The sequence below is a fragment of the Lygodium microphyllum genome, chromosome 3 (assembly GCF_053477565.2).
Source record: "Lygodium microphyllum isolate KBCC chromosome 3, Lygodium_microphyllum_v1.1.10, whole genome shotgun sequence".
Classification (NCBI taxonomy): domain Eukaryota; kingdom Viridiplantae; phylum Streptophyta; class Polypodiopsida; order Schizaeales; family Lygodiaceae; genus Lygodium; species Lygodium microphyllum.
The window spans coordinates 22,172,834-22,191,432 of record NC_141137.1 but is presented as its reverse complement, the minus strand read 5'-3'; the positions used below and the strand labels follow the sequence as shown (position 1 = coordinate 22,191,432).

The 18,599-nt window shown below is 43.9% G+C and overlaps 1 protein-coding gene across 2 annotated transcripts in view; it reads right to left on the bottom strand.

The window, feature by feature from the left end:
• DUO3 (Homeodomain-like superfamily protein) overlaps nucleotides 1–18,214 on the bottom strand; it is a 65,347-nt gene extending 47,133 nt beyond the window's left edge. The window contains exons 1-4 of one of the 2 annotated variants that reach the window (XM_087669518.1): nucleotides 15,918–18,214; nucleotides 15,638–15,738; nucleotides 15,318–15,559; nucleotides 15,062–15,146 (exon numbers count right to left, since the gene is read on the bottom strand). In XM_087669518.1, the coding sequence (XP_087525644.1) occupies nucleotides 15,062–15,146; nucleotides 15,318–15,559; nucleotides 15,638–15,738; nucleotides 15,918–17,949 (2,460 nt within the window). In that variant the 5' untranslated portion in view covers nucleotides 17,950–18,214. The remainder of the gene's footprint in view (nucleotides 1–15,061; nucleotides 15,147–15,317; nucleotides 15,560–15,637; nucleotides 15,739–15,917) is intronic. The other variant, XM_087669515.1, reaches the window with a different exon arrangement.
• Nucleotides 18,215–18,599: the final 385 nt, after the last annotated feature.

Here is an 18,599-nt window from a genome sequence, read left to right as displayed (position 1 = left end):
CTTCATGACACCAGGGTGTGCAGCAAAGCATGGATTAAAACTGTCGAAGGCCCTAGAAGGATTAACAGTAGCATTCGCACAAGGAGAAGCCAAGGAGGTGAAACAAGTCTTTGCAATCCAAGTAGAAGCCGACAAGTGGAAAGCGAAACTCAACTTCTTAGTAATCCCCATGGATGATTTTGAAGTGATATTGGGCTTGGAATTCTATGACAAGTATGTCATTGCAATGTTTGGTAAAGGTGTAAATGAAATGATGCTAGATATGCAAGGAGAAGGCGTCAAGTACCATGTGAAAGAATGCAACTACCTGGCAGGACCCCAATCAAAGTGCAAATGAAGGAGAATAAGCGAGGAGTATCATGCCAAACAGTGAAACCAACTGCAACACAACCAAGGGACCAGACCCAAAATGCACCGATCCAGGGGGTCATTATCAGGCTACGTATCATGGCATACAGTGCCAAGCAGGTCGAGAAATCAGTCAAACAAGGAGATATGGTCTATCTGTGTATGATCCGACCGATTGAAGAAGAAGAAAGTGGCAAGAAACCCAGTCAACAGAACAAGAAAACAGAGGTGGCAGAAATACTTGAGGAATTCAAAGATGTGGTGCCAGCCGAGCTGCCCAAGGGTCTACCACCCAAGCGAGATGTGGACCACAAAATTGAGCTGATCCTAGGGTCTGCCCCACCGGCCCGAGCTCCCTATCGCATGAATCACACCGAGCTCATGGAACTGAAGAAGCAACTACATGAACCAGAAGAACAAGGATTCATTCGCCCTAGCAAATCCCCCTTTGGTGCCCCAGTATTATTTGTGAAGAAGAAGGATGGGGAACTTAGACTTTGTGTAGATTATAGGGCCCTTAACAAAATCACCATAAAGAACAAATACCCCATGCCCCTAGTGGAAGACCTCTTAGATAGACTGCACGGGGCAAAGTACTTCAGCCGTATTGATCTTAGATCAGGATACCACCAAATCCGCATAGCCGAAGAAGATATCCCAAAAACAGCCTTCCGTACCCGATATGGTAGTTTTGAGTGGTTAGTATTAGGTTTCGGCCTAAGCAATGGGCCACGCACATTTTGTGGCCTCATGGATGGAATCTTTAGACCGGAGATAGATATCTTTGTCATTATCTACATAGATGACCTCCTAGTCTACAGCAAGACCCTAGAAGAGCACAAGCAGCACTTATGCCAAGTTTTTAAGAAACTGCGGCAGCATCAGTTATATGCCAAGCCGGAAAAATGTGAGTTTGCAGTGAAAGAGTTGGAGTTCTTAGGCTTTATTGTAGGAGCAGATGGAATCAAAATGGACCCTAAGAAGGTGGAAGCTGTCCAAAGATGGCCTGTACTGAAAACTGTAAGAGAAGTGCAAGAATTCCTCGGCTTCACAGTATTTTGTCGAAGATTCATCAAAGACTACAGCCTCATCACTGCCCCCCTCTCCCACCTCACCAAAGAAGATCACTCTTTTACATGGGGGAACATGCAACAGGAAGCCTTTGAGCAGATGAAGAAGTGCATGAGCCAAACTCCCGTCCTAAGGGTGCCGAACTTCACCAAACCCTTTGAAATCTCTACGGATGCATCTGACTATGGCATAGGAGGTGTACTGGTACAAGAAGGTCACCCCATTGCTTATGAATCAAAGAAATTTACCGATGTTGAAACAAGGTGGAGTACACATGAGAAGGAAATGTTGGCAGTCATCCACTGCCTTAGAAAATGGAAGCACTATGTTCAAGACAAGCATACAATAGTCTTCACCGACAATATCTCCCTCAAATACTTCCAATCCCAACCCAAATTATCGGCAAAGCAAGCCTGTTGGCTAGACTTCTTAGCCGAATTCGACCTGGAGATTAAGCACAAGCCCGGCTCCACTAACAAGATAGCAGATGCCTTGAGCCGGAAAGCTGACCTGAAAGCTGTCAGTGTGGTCAGCAGCACCTTCATAGAACTCGTCAAAGAGGCCCTGGAGTAAGACCAAGAAATGCACAAGATAATCAAGGATGTGGAAGCAGAGAAGACCCCCCATGGAATGTACACCTTAGAGGAGGGTATCCTATTTTTAGGCAAGAGATTGTATATCCCCAACAATGTGGAGTTAAAAGAAGCTCATCCTGCATGAGATACATGATGGTAAGATTGGAGGCCACAAAGGGCAAAGCAAAACATTGGAGGCTCTTAGGAAACAGTTCTTTTGGCCGAATATGAAGCAAGAAGTGATAGACTACATCAAAACTTGCCCCACTTGCCAAATGGTCAAAGTACCACAATCAAGACCAACATGACTACTACAACCATTACCGGTACCCAACCGCCCATGGGACGTCATCAGCATGGACTTCATTGTGGAACTACTTGAATCCCATGGGTACACAATCATCTTTGTAGTGATGGACTATTTCTCCAAACAGGGTCACTTCATCCCAGCCAAACCACCACTGAATGCCAAGGAGGTAGCACGCCTCTTCTTCACACATGTATTCAAACTTCATGGCTTACCACTCGCCATTGTATCAGATAGAGATGGAAGATTCATGAGCGACATATGGAAGGAACTTTTCAAGACCCTAGAAACACAATTGAGATTCTCATCATCCTTCCACCCAGAGACAGATGGACAGACAGAACAAGTCAACCAAGGCATTGAAGATTATCTCCGAAGCTATGCCCGAGTGGACCAGAAAGATTGGGCCTTGTACCTTGATGTATTGGAATTCCACTATAACAGCTCAATCCACTCGGCAACGGGATACACCCCCTTTGAGTTAGCCACAGGAAAAGAAGTCATTACACCACTGGCCTTAGCATCCAGAGCGGCCAAAGCGGAAGATCAAGATGCAGAAGAATTCTTGAAGAAGTGGAGAGACCGCAACGCAACAGCTAAGCAAAGCCTTGAGCAGAGCAAGATCACCATGACAGAGCAGGCAAACAAGAAGAGAAAGGTTGTACTATTCGCCAAGGGAGACATGGTCCTAGTTAGCTCCAAAAACATGTCACTTCCCAAAAACATGACCCCCAAGTTCAATCACCGATACTATGGACCCTACCGAATCACTCAAGTGCTGAACGAAGTCACCTACAAACTGGACCTGCTAGACAGTGTTTGTGTTCATAATGCATTTCGTGCTCGTCTTCTGTGCAGGTTCTATCCAGACAACCAATGGGGACGGCGCGTACCAATGCTCCATTCCAATGGTCCTTTCGAAGTAAAAGCATTCCTCCGACGCCGAGAACAAAGAGGCTTCCCCGAATACCTCACCAAGTGGCGCGGGCGTCCACTCAAGGAGGCCACTTGGATCTCAAAAGCAGAGGCCCGTGAACGCGGAAAGGATGCCTTCACCCTTTGGCTCGAGGAGAACCCCCCTGCCCCTTCCAACAACCCTTAAGCCTCTCCAGAAAACCCAAAAATAAGGCGGTTCTCAATCATAGACCCCAAACGTGCCCCACTCCTCAAATGTAATCGAGTCAAGGGTGGACTTGCATGGTAACAATCAGCAAATAACTCCAGGCAACAAAGCCCCAACTGTCCAGTTTAGATGGGTAGACACTGACCAGCTTGCTAGAAAAGGCTGCGTTAAGATCCCCAAATCCTAGTGCGGCAGACACTGACCAGTCTGATAGTATAGACTGTGTTAAGACCCTGCGGTCCAATTAGACCGGCAGACACTGACCAGCTTGCTAGAAAAAGCTGTGTTAAGACCCCGGATAAGTCAAATAACAAGACGCTACCCTTAGATTGCTGAGGACAGCAATCCAGTAAGCGGGGGTGAGTGTAAGGGCTTTGTAGCTATACCATGCCGTTGCTACCGATTGCACCTATATAGGGAGTAGTAGTGACTCAAAGCCCTGCCTTGTTTCCACTCTATGTGTGATTCCCTATACCCAGTGGTGAACCCTCTTATGTGCGGCGTCACGAGGGTGTAGTCCTGGGATGTGTCTATGTTGTCCCGCTTTTTGGATTGAATAATACAAGAGTATACCTTGAGCTCATATATCGTGTTACCTTTCTATGCCGTGTTGAGTGTGTAACGAGTCCAGGTTCATCACAATGAGGACATCTCGATTCCTCTAAGGGGGAGAGGATGTAATATCCCCCCGTGTCCCCCCCATGCGAACCCCCCCCCCTTAAGAAAATTTTTAAATTATTTCAATTTTTTTCTCTCACTCTCTCCCCCTACCGACTACATGGCGGGGAGAGAGAGTGAGTGAGTGAGTAAGAGGGAGTTAGGGGGGGCATGCAGCCCCCCAGGTGGGAGGGGTGGCGGCCGCTAGACGGCCATCTTCCACCTCCTCCCTCCCCCCCTATAAAGCCCCTCGTGGGGCTGAGGCACAGCGCCCCCCCCTGCTACTGCAGCACGGCCCCCTCCGTCTAGACAACAGCCCCCCCCCTCCCTCCGCCTGGACAGCGCCCTTCCCCCCCCCCCTCTCGCTGTGGCAACAGGTAGCGACCCCCATCGTCACGGACGCAGCCCCCCCTTCCTCGCCTTCAGCAGCGCTTCCCCCCCCTTTGTGATTACAGCGCCCCCCCTGGCCGTGAAGAAGAGGAAGAAGAGGGAGAGAGAGGAGAAAAAAAGAAGAAGAAGAAAAAGAAGGAGAAGAAGAGAAGAAGAAGAGAAGGAGAAGAAGAAGAGGGAGAAGGAGAAGAAGGAGGAGGAGGAGAAGGAGAAGAAAAAGAAGAAGAAGAAGAAGAAGAAGAAGAAGAAGAAGAAGAGGGAGAAGGAGAAGAAGGAGGAGGAGGAGAAGAAGAAGAAGAGGAAGAGAGGAGAAGAAGAGAAGAAAAAGAAGAAGAAGAAGAAGCAGAAGCAGGAGGAGGAGGAGCAGCAGCAGCAACAACAACAACAACAACAACAAAAGGAGAAGGAAAAGGAGAAGGAGTAGGAGAAGGAGCAGGAGCAAAAGCAAAAGAAGGAGGAGAAGGAGGAGAAGCAGCAACAGGAGCAGAAGAAGCGAAGAAGAAGAAGAAGAAGAAGAAGAAGAAGAAGAAGAAGAAGAAGAAGAATGAGGAGGAGAAGGAGGAGCAGAAAAAGAAGAAGAAGGAGGAGGAGGAGAAAAAGAAAAAGGAGGAGGAGGAGGAGGAGAGGAGGGAGAGAGAGAGGAGAAGGAGAGAAGAGAAAGAAGAAGAGGAAGAAGAAGGAGAAGAAGAGGAGAAGAGGAAGAAGAAGAGGGAGAGAGAGAAGGAGAAGAAGAGAAGGAGAGAGAGGGAGAGGGAGAGTGGGAAGGTGGATGAGAGAGAGAGGAGGGATAATCATAGGGAGAAAGGTAGAGGAAGAGAGAGAGAGAGAGAGAGAGAGAGAGAGAGAGAAGGGAGAAGGAGGTTGAGAAAAGTGGAGCTGAAGAAAAAGAAGATCTTGACAAAGTTCTCCACGATGGCACCAAAGCGGAGTATTGCGACGAGTCTCGATCATAAGTGGAGCCAGAGACACGAGAGATGCAGACAAAGAGGCAAGCATCAACTATGCCCCTACTCCTGCGAATCAAGTCCAGGTTCCTCAAACTCTTGTTCTCTCTAGATGTTTATATCATCACACTTAAAATCTGTAGACTCATTAATGTTGCGCATAGCTTGCCATAGGAGTTGAAACAATAGTATAAAGTTAGCCTTGATCAAATCAGGATCAAGGGAAAGACCACTGAGATCATTTAAAGAATCTAGAAGGAATTTGTTAAATTAACCTTGCAAAGCCCTAACCCAAGGGGGAGAGCAAACCTTATGGTAGTTGATTTATGCTAAGCATGTTGCTTGGAACTGTTGAAATGGTTTTAACGAAGGTTGATCTTGTTAAAGATGGAAAAAGTGATTGCTAGGCAGAGTGGTTCTTGCTGGATTAGGAAAGGATGTTTTCCTAGTTAAAGGATGTTAGGCTGGTTGTTACAGCTTGATTGTTCCGAAAGGATACTTAGCGGGTTTTGGTAAGGATTGGTTGTGGTTTTGGATGAATATCCAAGTGTTTATATTTTCATGGCGGGAACTGTAAGGATAAATTGCCATGGGAACAAAAGGGATGTTTTTCCTAGTAAATGTTATTAGGCTGGTTGCTTCAGCTGTGGATGATTTCCTAAAGGGATAATTAAGGAAGGATGGCACTAGCCACCCCCCGCGAACCGCCAAACCCTAACCAAGGGGGTTATGAATCTGCGTCGAGAATGTGGACCGAACCCGCCGCGAGAGGTCTCTCCGTGAAAATTACTTGGCTTAGGAGGACGCTTGGGTGCCAAGGGGGACTCTGGCCGTAAATCCCAATGTCTCCGAGCCCTACACAAGTGTTCTACATGACTTGAGATGGAATCTCAAGGCCTTGATACTAGTTACAAGGCAGAATCTTGGTAGGATAAACCTTCGGGTTTTTATTACCGGGAGACGGAAGGATTTTTCTGCGGAGGCAGAAAGGGACACTTAATTCTCCTGTATGGGCGGGAGACAAACATTAATCTGAAGATAAGTTAAGGAAGTGTTTGATCTTGTTTTATCTTGTCTTCGTGTCTGTGCCCTAAATTACATAAAGGAACCTGTGATTAACGGGTTAATTAAGGAAGCTGCTTTTATGTGTCAAAGATAATGTGGTAGGTAATTAGATAACTAAAACAACCCCCCAGGGAAGCGTGGTGGATGTGACCAATGGGTCTATCCTATGGAAGGGTGGTCTTGGTTAGCCGAGAGCTTTCCTCAATGAAATTTATTTGATCTGAACGTTAGATAGACAAGGACCTTAGAACTTATAAGTTAAAAATCTGATTCATGCCGTTTTAGGGGACCGGAATGGGACTATGCCTTACAAGCAGAGGTTGAGCGATGCATCCCATCCCTCTTGTTTCCCATTCTCTTTGAACCAAGTGCGGTATGAGTCTGCCTTGGTCCAGTTGTATCTATGCAAAGTGGAGTAGTTGCAGACCGACGCTAGAAGGTTGTTAAAAAGACCCGACTACAAGAAACCCGGACTTCAGGTCGATCCTAGTGGGAACGGCCGGATAAGTTCCATTGCGAGGCAGACTCAAGAGACCCTAGTTGGCAAACCCCGTGTCATTCTTTGGGAGTGCCGGGTGGCGTCTTCTAGATATATCTCTCGATGGACTGCTAAGACGTGTCCCGCGATTTGAGGAGCGGGCACGTTACATCAAGATAGATCCTATCACATAAGCCTTGGCATGAGCTTCAAATTTTCAAAATCACTATAGCCATCAAATTCTAAGGCTCTTGAGGAGGAGATTGCATTGCATTGGATTTCAACCAATGGCTTATCCAAAGATAGAGTTTAAGACCGAGTCACCATAGCCACTTCTAGTCAAGCGATCAAAGTCTAAGGCCCTTGAGGAGGAGATCCCACCGCCCCTAGATTCCCAACTAGTAGCTCATCCAAAGATAAAATTTTGAAACGGAATGGGGGAGTTATCAGCCTACTTCGACATGGGTTTGTCAGACCCTTTGTGATACACTCATTGAGAGTATCCTCAAGAAGTGAAAGTGCCAAGAAGGGCCACAATGTTCTTGTTATAATTAGACACATACAAGAGAGTTTTACACAACCAATTATGAGTTAATGACCCATGCCATGGCGGACAATGAAACCACATCTATTGATGAGGCATTGCAATATAATCATTGGCATAGGGCCATGGAACAGGAATTAGAGGCTATAGAACAAAATGGCACATGGGAGTTGGTGCCTAGACTTGTTAAATGCAAGGTGATTGGGATATAGTGGGTCTTTAAGTCCAAATATCATAGTGACGGCACTTTGGGCAAACAAAAGGCCTGCTTGGTGGCAAAAGAATTTGCTCAAAAGCTTAGTGTTCACTTTGATGACACTTTTGCTCGTATTACACGCATGGCCATGATTTGGACAATGCTTGCCATTGCTAACCATAGGAGATGGCTGGTCTATTAGTCGTATATAAAGTTCATATTTTTGGACAGGGACTTGAAGGAGGAAGTTTGTTACGTCCGTGGACATCCAAATGGGCGTTAGTAGCATTGGTCACAGTGGTTATGAAGTGACTTAGTGTACATGCACTAAGGGGACTTCGCGGTTACAATAGTCAAGTCCTATTTATAGGATTCAAGGCCGTATTGTGCACATTCATTGTGTGATCACCACTCTTGGACTCTTGGCCCATAGGCCAATGCATCCATACACCAAGATGGTGTGGCCTCAAGGTATGGGATGCCAACCCTTGGGATGTGGTCGTGACCCAGAGTGCTACTAGCTCTGAAACCAGTCTTCCTCCTCGGATAGAGGGACAAATAACCTAATTGAGTATTATTTATAGCAATTAACAAATTCACAAAACTGAAATGCACACTTTACCATATAATCTTGGACATTGGATACCCTGTTGGCCCCAAAACTAGCGCCCCTTTCGGTATTTATTGAACTTAATTAAAGAAGAAATTGATGTACAATGGGATTCTCCCAATCCCTTTCAGTGTTCCAACTTCCCTTGCTGTCCAAAATGACCAGCAAGTCTTCAATCTGATTTGCCCCTTGATTTGGGCAGTCAATTAGCCTTCGCCCACTTTGATGGAGATGAAAAATGCCCCAAATTCATTGATTTGTTGGTTCCTCCACTTGAATTTGACTAATAACAACTTCAGTCTTGTTGAATCCAGGTCTTGGAGCTTCCAATTTCTAGCATATTTCCCGAGGCTGCTGTTAAATCCTAATTTCTGCTGCGGATTAGGGTTTACAACAAAGAAATCTGAAATTTCTCAACCTCTGGTGATCTCAATGTTGTAATCTTTGAAGCAAGGCTATAGAAAGGTTGGGAGATGAGAGAAAATGCTAAGGAGAGAGAAAATTCAGACTTTCTTCACGAAGAACTGAAGAAAATCAGTCATTTACTGTTGTTGCCCTATCTCAACAGCTTGTAGATGCAAATAAGTGAAGAAAATCAATCATTTACTACTACTACCCTATCTCAACAGCTTGTAGATGCAAAAAACTGAAGAAAATCAGTCATTTATTGTTGTTGCCTTGTCTCAACAGCCTGTAGATGCTATCACCTTCTACTGTTGATTGGTCTTACATGGGCATTTTTGACAAGCTGCGACCTTCCCAAATGGTTCTTCCAACATTATCCATAATTAAATATTACTTTTCAATTTTTAAAATTTGAAAATTAATCTAATAATTATTTCAGTGCCCTGAAAAATAATCTGACTGGCCAATAATTAAATTGGCTAGGCAACTTCCATTCACGAGTGTCTCTACACCATCTTTGACCGTCGAATTGGTGTTGGATACCATTAAACGCCACTTCTCTAGTGTCACCAACAACTGACACTTATGGTCAAATAAATGACCTAGGCCAACAACTAGCACTAGATACCACCAAGTATGTGTGTGACATAACTTAAAGCAACTTTTGCCTTTCATATCCCGTGATTTTCTAGGATCTTGGGCTCTTAAATTTACTCTAACCCCAATACCTCACATGTGCAACATTTACTTAACCATGTGATTAAAAATTGATCCACATGTTAAGTGAGATTTCAAAAATACATGCCCTCATGACAAGCTCCCAGGCTTAGACGTGAGCATGTTTGACTCTATGGCTAGGAGGTGAGTTTGATATCCTGAATGATCCTATTCATACGCTTTGCGACACTATTTTCGAATAGAATGTAAGGAACAGTCAATTAATCCTTAATATTCCAATCATCACAAAACTCCTCAAAAGCACGTGAGGCATACTCACCCCCATTATCAGATCATATGTATTTTAGCCTATGCCTAGATTGGTTCTAAACCAAAGCAACAAAGTGTTGAAAAGTGGCTAAAACCTATAACTTTTACTTTATAGAATAAGCCTAGACTTTATGCCAAAGTCATCAATAAATGTAACAAAGTAGTTAGTACCACCTAAGGATTGACAGCGCATGGGAAGACCCATGTCAGTCATCTCAAACTTTTGGTTCAAGGCATCCTTAGTCTGCTCCGTCATCTATAATAGTCCCTTATAAGAAAGGGGTCATCTATACACAACACATCCATACAGAGCACAAATGCCACATGCTCGCCAATTGGGGTGTAGACGTTCAAATTCGGATCACAATATGATTTGCGATATCCCAACCTCTCTCAAAGAAAAATGTTTGTTTTCTTGTTCCATACTCAAGGAGCCTACCCATCACAACCAGAAAACCCAAGAGATTGCTCCACAAATTTTGAACCATCCCCCTAGGATCCAACCTACACACAAGACACAAAATCTTTGAAGAAAAAAGAAAGCAATACAATCACACCTCACAAAGACCCTCCTAGAACTTCTTGCCTAAAAAGAATAGATTTTCCACATTTTGCCAAAAACTAGGCATGTAGATGAAAGCTGTCAATCAAAGGCCAAGAATCTTAAACCCAAACCCAAAATCACCTCCTTCCTAGCTAAGTGTTTTCTACCCACCAAAGCTCAATTCAATCCCCATTCCTAAGCCAACCTCATCCCTCCTAGTAGTGGTAGTACCACTCCAAGGAGGTTGAGAGGGGAGTCTTCCCCACGCAAGTAGCGCAGTTTCTCCACCCCCTGATATCTGTGTTCATTAGTAACTGGCCACCAATGTGATGGATCTTGGATCTCCTCCTTAGTCAGTGCCTAATATATCTCTAACTAGATTCATCATTACCTTCCCTGAGGCTAGTCTCTTGGAAGTCCTATGTCATCTTTAGGAACCTTAGGTTGATTTCCTTTAGGCTTAGCCATACTTTTTCAAGTCTTCTACTGTACACTTCCTTCTTTCATTCACTTCCACTACATCTCACTATCACAACATCTAAAGCATCTCAATATGAAACGTTTATTAGGTTTTGCATTTCAATTAGGACCAACATTATAAGTATATTACTACTCCTTCCTCGGTTAAAGGTTTGTTTTTCGGTTCTCAAACTCTCTCTCCTCAAGCTCTCTAGCCCCACTCCCTCAAGCTCTCCTTCACTGTATCTCCGCTCTACCTCCACTTTCGAGCTCTCCATTGGCCATCCTATCTATCCTCAAGCTCTTAATATGTGAACTCCAGGTATAAAGTCTCTAATTGCCTTGGTAAGTATTGCCTTCACTAGCATGGAGACAAAGATAGTATCTTCTCTCTCGAGATCAAGCATCCTCTTTTCCTTATCTTGCCATCCGTCTTTCTCTCCTTTCAATTGAGATGTTTTTATCATTTAACCATCATTTTCTACACTTCTAGTTTACTTTTTCATGATAGACGGCAGACGGACTACTATCTTTGTTGTTATACCTTCACATTCTTGACTGGCATAGGAGCTCTCTCCCAAGGTTGAGTTTCAAGTATACGATACTTCATAAGCATTGGAGCCATCTCTCCGGTGTACCCACGCATCCCAACTGCCTTGGTGGCTAATGTTTTCCCACTCTTCCAATCAAGGAGAGTCAAGTCTTCCTCCTCCATCCATTCGATCTATTTGCATGATGGACTACAATCCTAGCGCTTTATCGACATGGAGTCATCTCTTGAGGTTGAGATTGGGGCTTGCTTGCGCCACTTGATGAGCATTGGAGCCCTCTCCCAACTCCCAAGGTCGAAATGGGCATGTAAAATGGCCAGCCGGTTATTCTTCAGCTATTCCGGCTAAGGGGGTGTCAAGTCTATCTTCATCATCACATTCTTCATGGATCTTAGCACCATACAATGACCGATATCAGGTTCCTCTTCCTCCTTCAACATCAACATCCATGGTTGAGAGGAGATTCCTACTCTTCATTGGTATTCTACAAGTTTTGGTGTTTGTCTTCAACATCAATCTCCCTTCCCTATTGTACTTTCCCTTTGCATTGCATGATCATCATCATCTTTGTAAAAGGACGCTTGGGCAAGTGAACAATTTCCCCATGAGGAACACTATCCAAATGGCACCTTGCTATATATGAATTCTCATGATGTAGCATTAATATTTGCATCTCATTATGCAAAGCACCCCTAAGCAAATCTTGAGCCATTTCCACCCGCAATTCTTTCACCACCTCACTACCACACCTACATACTTATTCTCCCTCATCATTAACACTCTTGAGTGGTCAAGTTAGCTTGTCTGAATTGTGATGTGTTGGATCTAACCATCCCTCTTCGTTCTCCCCCTGAGGCTAAGAACACTTGATTGATAGGCCGCAAACCATATCTTCTAGCAAAGGGGGGATCCCCCCTCCACCAAAAAAAAAAAAAAAATCAATGTGGTTCCATCCGCCTTCACAAGTTTTGGTAAGCCATTGGGTAGCCAAGAAGCACCCATTGTCCATGCCTTGGTCTCTCTAGGATGCCACTTGGGCTCCCTTGGTAAAATAACTAAGCATGGTAACGGCGTGTCAACCCAAAAAAAGGAGGGTGGGAGGAAGAAGAAGAGATGGGTATTTCTTAATGATGCAGAGAAAATAAGGGGGAGATCAAAAGAAAATTTGGAGCCCCAAACTCCTATGTCTCTAGAACCAAGGCAAAGTATGAGCAAAAGAGTGTCATACTCTGATGGATTCCAAAACGCAGTAGCAAATAATCACCAAATATGTCTGACAACAGCAAACACAACTCAAAGATGGTTGGAAACAGTGCCAAATAGAGCCGGAGAATGTTAGAATAGCAAAACACAATATTGTTGATAATGTGGCAGCTGAGACGATGCTGCAAACAATAAAATGCAGCCCAAATGATGATGCAAGCAGGCTGGATGATTACATCAATTGTCCATACAGGCTGGTATGTAGGAAATGCAAGTTGGCAGAGTGAAAACAACAATAAACGCAAGCTGAGTCACGATCGAACTGGCTGGAAACAGATTGCCAACTATATAGGGAAGGTCGAAACAATAGTTGCAAGTAGTGAAGAAGGGTTGAACAGCGGACACCAATAGCCTCGGAGTGTCTGGAAGCTGGTGCCTACAGCAAATAGGCAGCAACTCAAACTGAGATATCGTCCGTGCAGGGGATGGCCAGCAGAGTTTGCCCATACTTGGTGGAGGTATATAAAAAAAAGAAAACATACTTGTAGAGAATTGGGAACCTTTCAAGGCACTTTTGGCTGAAGTATTTATCTCCCCTCTTGAAAAAGAGAAATTGGTACGAAGATGGTATGGTTTGGAACAAAGAGGCCAGTGTAAGAGAGTATACTAACCAATTCCTCAACCTAACCATGTATGTGGAAAGCATCAGTGATGAGGCTAAGCTCCACAATTATATGTATGGTTTAGAGCCATCTTTATCAGCTGATGTCATGGCACAAAAGATTGCAAATGACTTACTAGCCACAAAAACCCTGAAAGAAAACCCTCTTCTTCTCACCAAGAACCATTGCTCCAAGAACACACAAGAGTAAATGGCACACAAGAAATAGATAGATGAAAACCATCCTCACCCTCTTCCTCAGTCTCCATGAGATCTTGCAAAGAAAGCACAAGAGAAAGAGACAAGAACAAGAAGAGAAGATAAAGGAAGAGAGAGATGTAACCACCTCAACCTCCCACCTCCCCAAATCCCACGGCTACAACCACCCTTTTCCTTTTCTTGATATTAGAAAATTGAGTTTGGCAATCTGCAAAGATGAGATTGTGGCTGAGTGGTGCGCAACCTGTCTGTTTACAGATGGGTGGTCCTCCCAAATTAGGGTTTGGTTTGTGGGACATGGACACTCCCTAGGAACGCATTTCTTTTTAATGAAAGTTTGGTAATTTAATTAAGTAAACCTGTTATGGGATCTGGGAGCCATACTTGTACAAAATCCCTGTCTAACTGCTGTAATTAAGATTTGAGGATGTCTTCCGCCTCGAACAACCATCATCCTTTGCCATCAGCTGTCTTGCTATCCAGCCCTCATCAGCACCAGCCCTACCCTCTCATCATCACCTTCTACTGCCTAGCGAGCCATTGCTGCTACTGACATCATCATCCAGCTGATGGTGGCATCATTCCCTACTGTGATTCATCACTGTGCTGCTACCTGGAGGAACCAGCCCTGTATTTCCTGATCCAGCTGCTGCATTTTACCCTGCCACCATGCTGTGACAGCATCTGCCATCTAGAGTGATCACAACAGCCTGATGCCTGTGTTTCACCCTGCTGCCTGTGCTACAACTGCATCCAGAGTCATCATGATAGCTCCCAGACCTGTGTTTTGCTGCCTGGACCTATAAGTCTGCTGCCCTCTGCTCCAAAACTGCTGTGTTTGACAGTTTCCTCCATCATCCAGCTACCAGGTCGCCCTTCATCACAAACAACACTGAGCTTTGGTGGTTTGTTATGTTTGAGATCCATTCCAAGGGATGACACTCTCCTTCAGCATCCCTTGGCTCGGTTCCACAACAGACAGTGGCTGTTGGAGAGCCCTTCCACCCCTTGAGCATAAACTCATCAACACCACACTTAGCCCTCAAGGTTGAATTAAGAATATCCATGACCCTTGGCTTACTCAAACATTTATCATCATTAAGCCTCCCCAAGGCATACTTGGTATGGAGAACTTGCTCTTCCCAATTAGCTTATTGCGAGCTCATTAACCAACACCTGCCCATCTCTCTTTTAACAAAGGATGTAAGCAACAAATGCAGAACAGCTCGATCAAGTTTAGTAGAATTGAATACTAGTTATCTTATAGCTTGATATTCAACTTCTAAGAAGATCTAACTGCTCATCATTTCATAGCATTGCAAATTCATAAGACATGGATGTTCCTCGATTCTTAGGATGGTCCAACTATTCAAGATAAGCTATACAACTAATATAAACTATATATAGATGAGAGACGGGGTTCAACTGGGAGAACTGCAAAATTAGGTCAAAGATACTTAGTATCTTGCAGTGCAATGTCATGAGTCTACTATAAGACTGCATTATGCCAGAGACTTTGAGATTGATCCTATGACTGATCTAAATTGTAATGTAGTTTGTCATGAACAAAGAATGGCTCGCCCCTAAACAAGAACTCACAGCCAGTACAGTCCATCATCTGTTTGTGATTCACTTTCTTCTGCAAATTTCTAGTGGCTTACCTTTATCCAAAGGTTGGAAAGCTCGTAACAATATATCCTGACTCCATCAAGAAACATAAATACCTGATGTGCAGTCTTGGAAGGAAGAAAGTGTTCTTGTATGGCATCCCAATTCGTGTTGTATGTCATTAGGCCCATAGCTAGCAGTCTATAACAGGAAAATGTCAGTGTCAGAAATGTGTTATGTTGAAAGAACCCAAATATATCACAAAGCTTGACCACAAATATATCAGCCAATCAGACCCTCAAATATAAGAGAAGTACAGAGTAGACTTTGTGCTGAGAAATATCAAGAGAAGAACTGACAAAGAAGGCTTACTCATCCTCCGCATCTGTAAATAGCAGACGGTTTGCTACAGCAGAGGGTGGTGCCTTGTGAGGAAACAAAGCTGGATTAAAGCAAGGTACAAATCTACTGATAAGAGCTGATATCTCTTTTGGCACCAAAGCTATGCTTTGCTTTTTGGTATTCTCAACAAGAACAGCAGCCATTGTCTTTTTTGTTTGTATGTTGTCATAAAATGTCATTTTTCGTGAAGGAAGATTATCTGGAAAATGCCCCTGCCACAAACAACTTTACAACTTGAACAATGGGCTAATGAAGCTACTTGAATACAAGCTTATGTTATCCTACACCACCTTATAATTATTTGCATCGACTTGCAGCGGGAACAAAGGCTCTCGACTAACATCATGAGGAGTTCCACATTCTAAATGCTGCTGTCTATACCGTTCAACAACTGCCAGAGTCATTCAGACCATCAAAGAAAGAAAACAGTCTACTAAACAGATGCGTGAGAGTTCCAATGCCACTGTTAAAGAAGTAATTATGCAAAACAATCTGCCAGAATACAGATTTTAATAAAGACGCAATCTCGCATACAATTCATACTCGGCTGTAACATCAGATGAAGTATACCCTTGGGGATGTCCGCCAAAAACTCCTTCACCAGTGCAAGTGGAGCAACATCTAGGAGCGAGTAAACTGGTCCAGAAATTGATGGGGCCCAACAGAAGTTAGTGTCAACACAAGTACCTTGATCTTTGACAGAAGAAACAGGATTTGTTGGCAAACGATCAGAGGATGCAGTTGCAACTGATGTCTCACATGAAGCACGACCCTCAAAGTTTGAGTTCGTCACACTACATGCTGGGGCATTTAAAACACCAGGAGTCCCATTCTCAAGACTGGAAGAGGCAGCATTTATAGAGGGCTGTGAGAAATTATTCATGATATTCTCTTTGAGCATTGCATCCGCGGCTTTGTCTTCAAGTTTAGGATAAAGATGTTGCACATAGTGGGAAAAAGGAACCTGGAAGATTGAGCTGTGAACATACGGCACACAAAAGTAACTCTCGGGATAAGCTGACTTTTTCCAAGACCTTACACGATCACATGTCTCAACAAGCTGCGACAGCAATCTATGAGTATCCATTGCTATTTGCTGTCGAGAAGGCTCTAATATACATAATGAGAGAACCTGCACTAAAAGCTGCACATGCTCATGAATTAAGCAATACAACTGTCCTATCTGGCTGGCAATGAAACCACTAGCTGTAGGCTTGCACTTGGGCTCTGTGTCACAATCCCCAGCACTAAATGAAGGCCGTAATGGTCGAAGTCGTGCTTTTGCTAACCCAAGAAGTCTTTCCTTCACTTGTGGCCTTGTTTTATGTCTCCTCTTTTCTCTCATATCCATTTTCCGGCCAACTCCTCTCGATGTTCTTCTAGCACTATCAGAGTCCCCTTTCGGCATCTCTTCATAATCACTTTCTAATGCCTCCTCAAGTTCAATCTCGAAATCATAGTCATCTTCTTCATCATCTTCTTCGTCTCCTTTCTCACCATTCTCATCATTTGGCTCAGTCCCAGCATTCCATTTTCCCTGAACAGCAGCTACAAATTTCCTGTACTCTTCCTCATCATCAACATTCTGGAAATAGTCTTCTTCATCTGATTCTTGCAAAAACGTTTCTAATTCATCTAAAGACATATCTGCAAGAGAGTAATGTGCCCTAGTTCTTTTACAGATTGCATCCACAGCCTGTTCCTCTTCACTGCAGAAATAGCTTTGGCTTTTGACCTCTTTTCTAAGTGGGCTCCTTAGGTCAGAGAGGGTAGCAAAAGTATAACCAACTACTTCCTCCTCTGTCCTTCTTGGCATAGTTTCATTGTACCCTGCTCCAGGATGTTTATCTGTAGCTCTGATATCATTTGCCGCATCCATCACAGAGCAAAATCTTTGTGAAGCAGAGTCTGCCTCAAACATAGCTGATTTGCCATAGGAATATTTTAAATGCCCTTCCTCCTGCAAAATGCAGCCTTCTCCCCTATTGAGGTCCATGTCACCGTCATTGACCTCATGTTCCTCCTCATTCAGAGTATATGCATTGTCATCCTCACTGCCAGCCTCAGAATCATCAAACCCTTTCCCATCACAAGTCCCTTCTGCTACTACAAGATTCTCCTCAACTAAGTCCTCGCTCTCTGAGCTCAAGCCTGACGAAGCTTCTGGAGAAGCTGAATGCTGTGACAGTGGATTGAAATCGATATCTTCTTCGTCCTCCTCATCACTCTGTGTGGAACCAGTACCGTCAATCATTAAGGTTTCTGTCCTGTCTTCACGTCTCCTGCAACAGAATTTCTGCATCATCTGAGTTTCAGCAGAAAATTTATCAACCACCAGTAAGGTTGTTTCCTGTCTCTGAAAATCTACACAAACTTCTTGTGCTTCCATTCCAATCCCTTGTACAGCGTCCTTTTGTAAGAGTGAATCGCTGCCTACCACAGCGCAGGCATTTCCCTCAACTTTACTATTGTTGTCATGGGCTTCGTGTTTATCCTCGGCCTCCTCAGCCTGTACAATAGTTTCTTGTTGATTTGTCTGCTCTTCATTCTCCTGTGCAGCGATTCCTTGTTGAATTCGTGCATCGGTGCCAAAGAGAACCATGGCAACAACGAAAACATGAACTATTGCCCTGCGTTATGAGCCTGGGAAAGCTGTCAGGGCGCGCATTTTTCGACGCAGACTGATCTGGGAGCAGACGGGAAAAACGAAGCTAATCTTACTAGATTCTTGCACGGAAGAAATGCGTCAGCAAACCTGATGTTGCAAGGGACCGATGGCGCCCGCGCTCTTTCAAGCTTTTGATTTGGGGGAGGAACATTTGACTGTGTTTTTACCGTCATAGTTATCCGATGTCTCTTTAAGTGGATACGGATGACAAAACAAACCGGCCCATCGCAGGCATAGCCTTTTGCCCCCCTTTCTTACTAGAAATTATAGCTACTTTGACTTTGACAGTCATACCTTGATCCAATCATCAAGTAGGATACTTTTGTGTTTTATGAAACATTTTATGCGACAAGATTGCTCACATATACGCATCATATTTTGGTTGTATGGCTCGCATACTAAATCACATTATATGCCCTCCTAATTATTGCAAACTTTTCGAGCAATCCCTTGTAAGTTATGAAATTTTCACAAGTAATTCAATAATCATTCACTATCTTAGTACCATCTATATTTATTGTTTGTTTACATCATATTTACCCTATTTCTGTATTGTCTAAAGGTGCATCGACATATTGAAGATC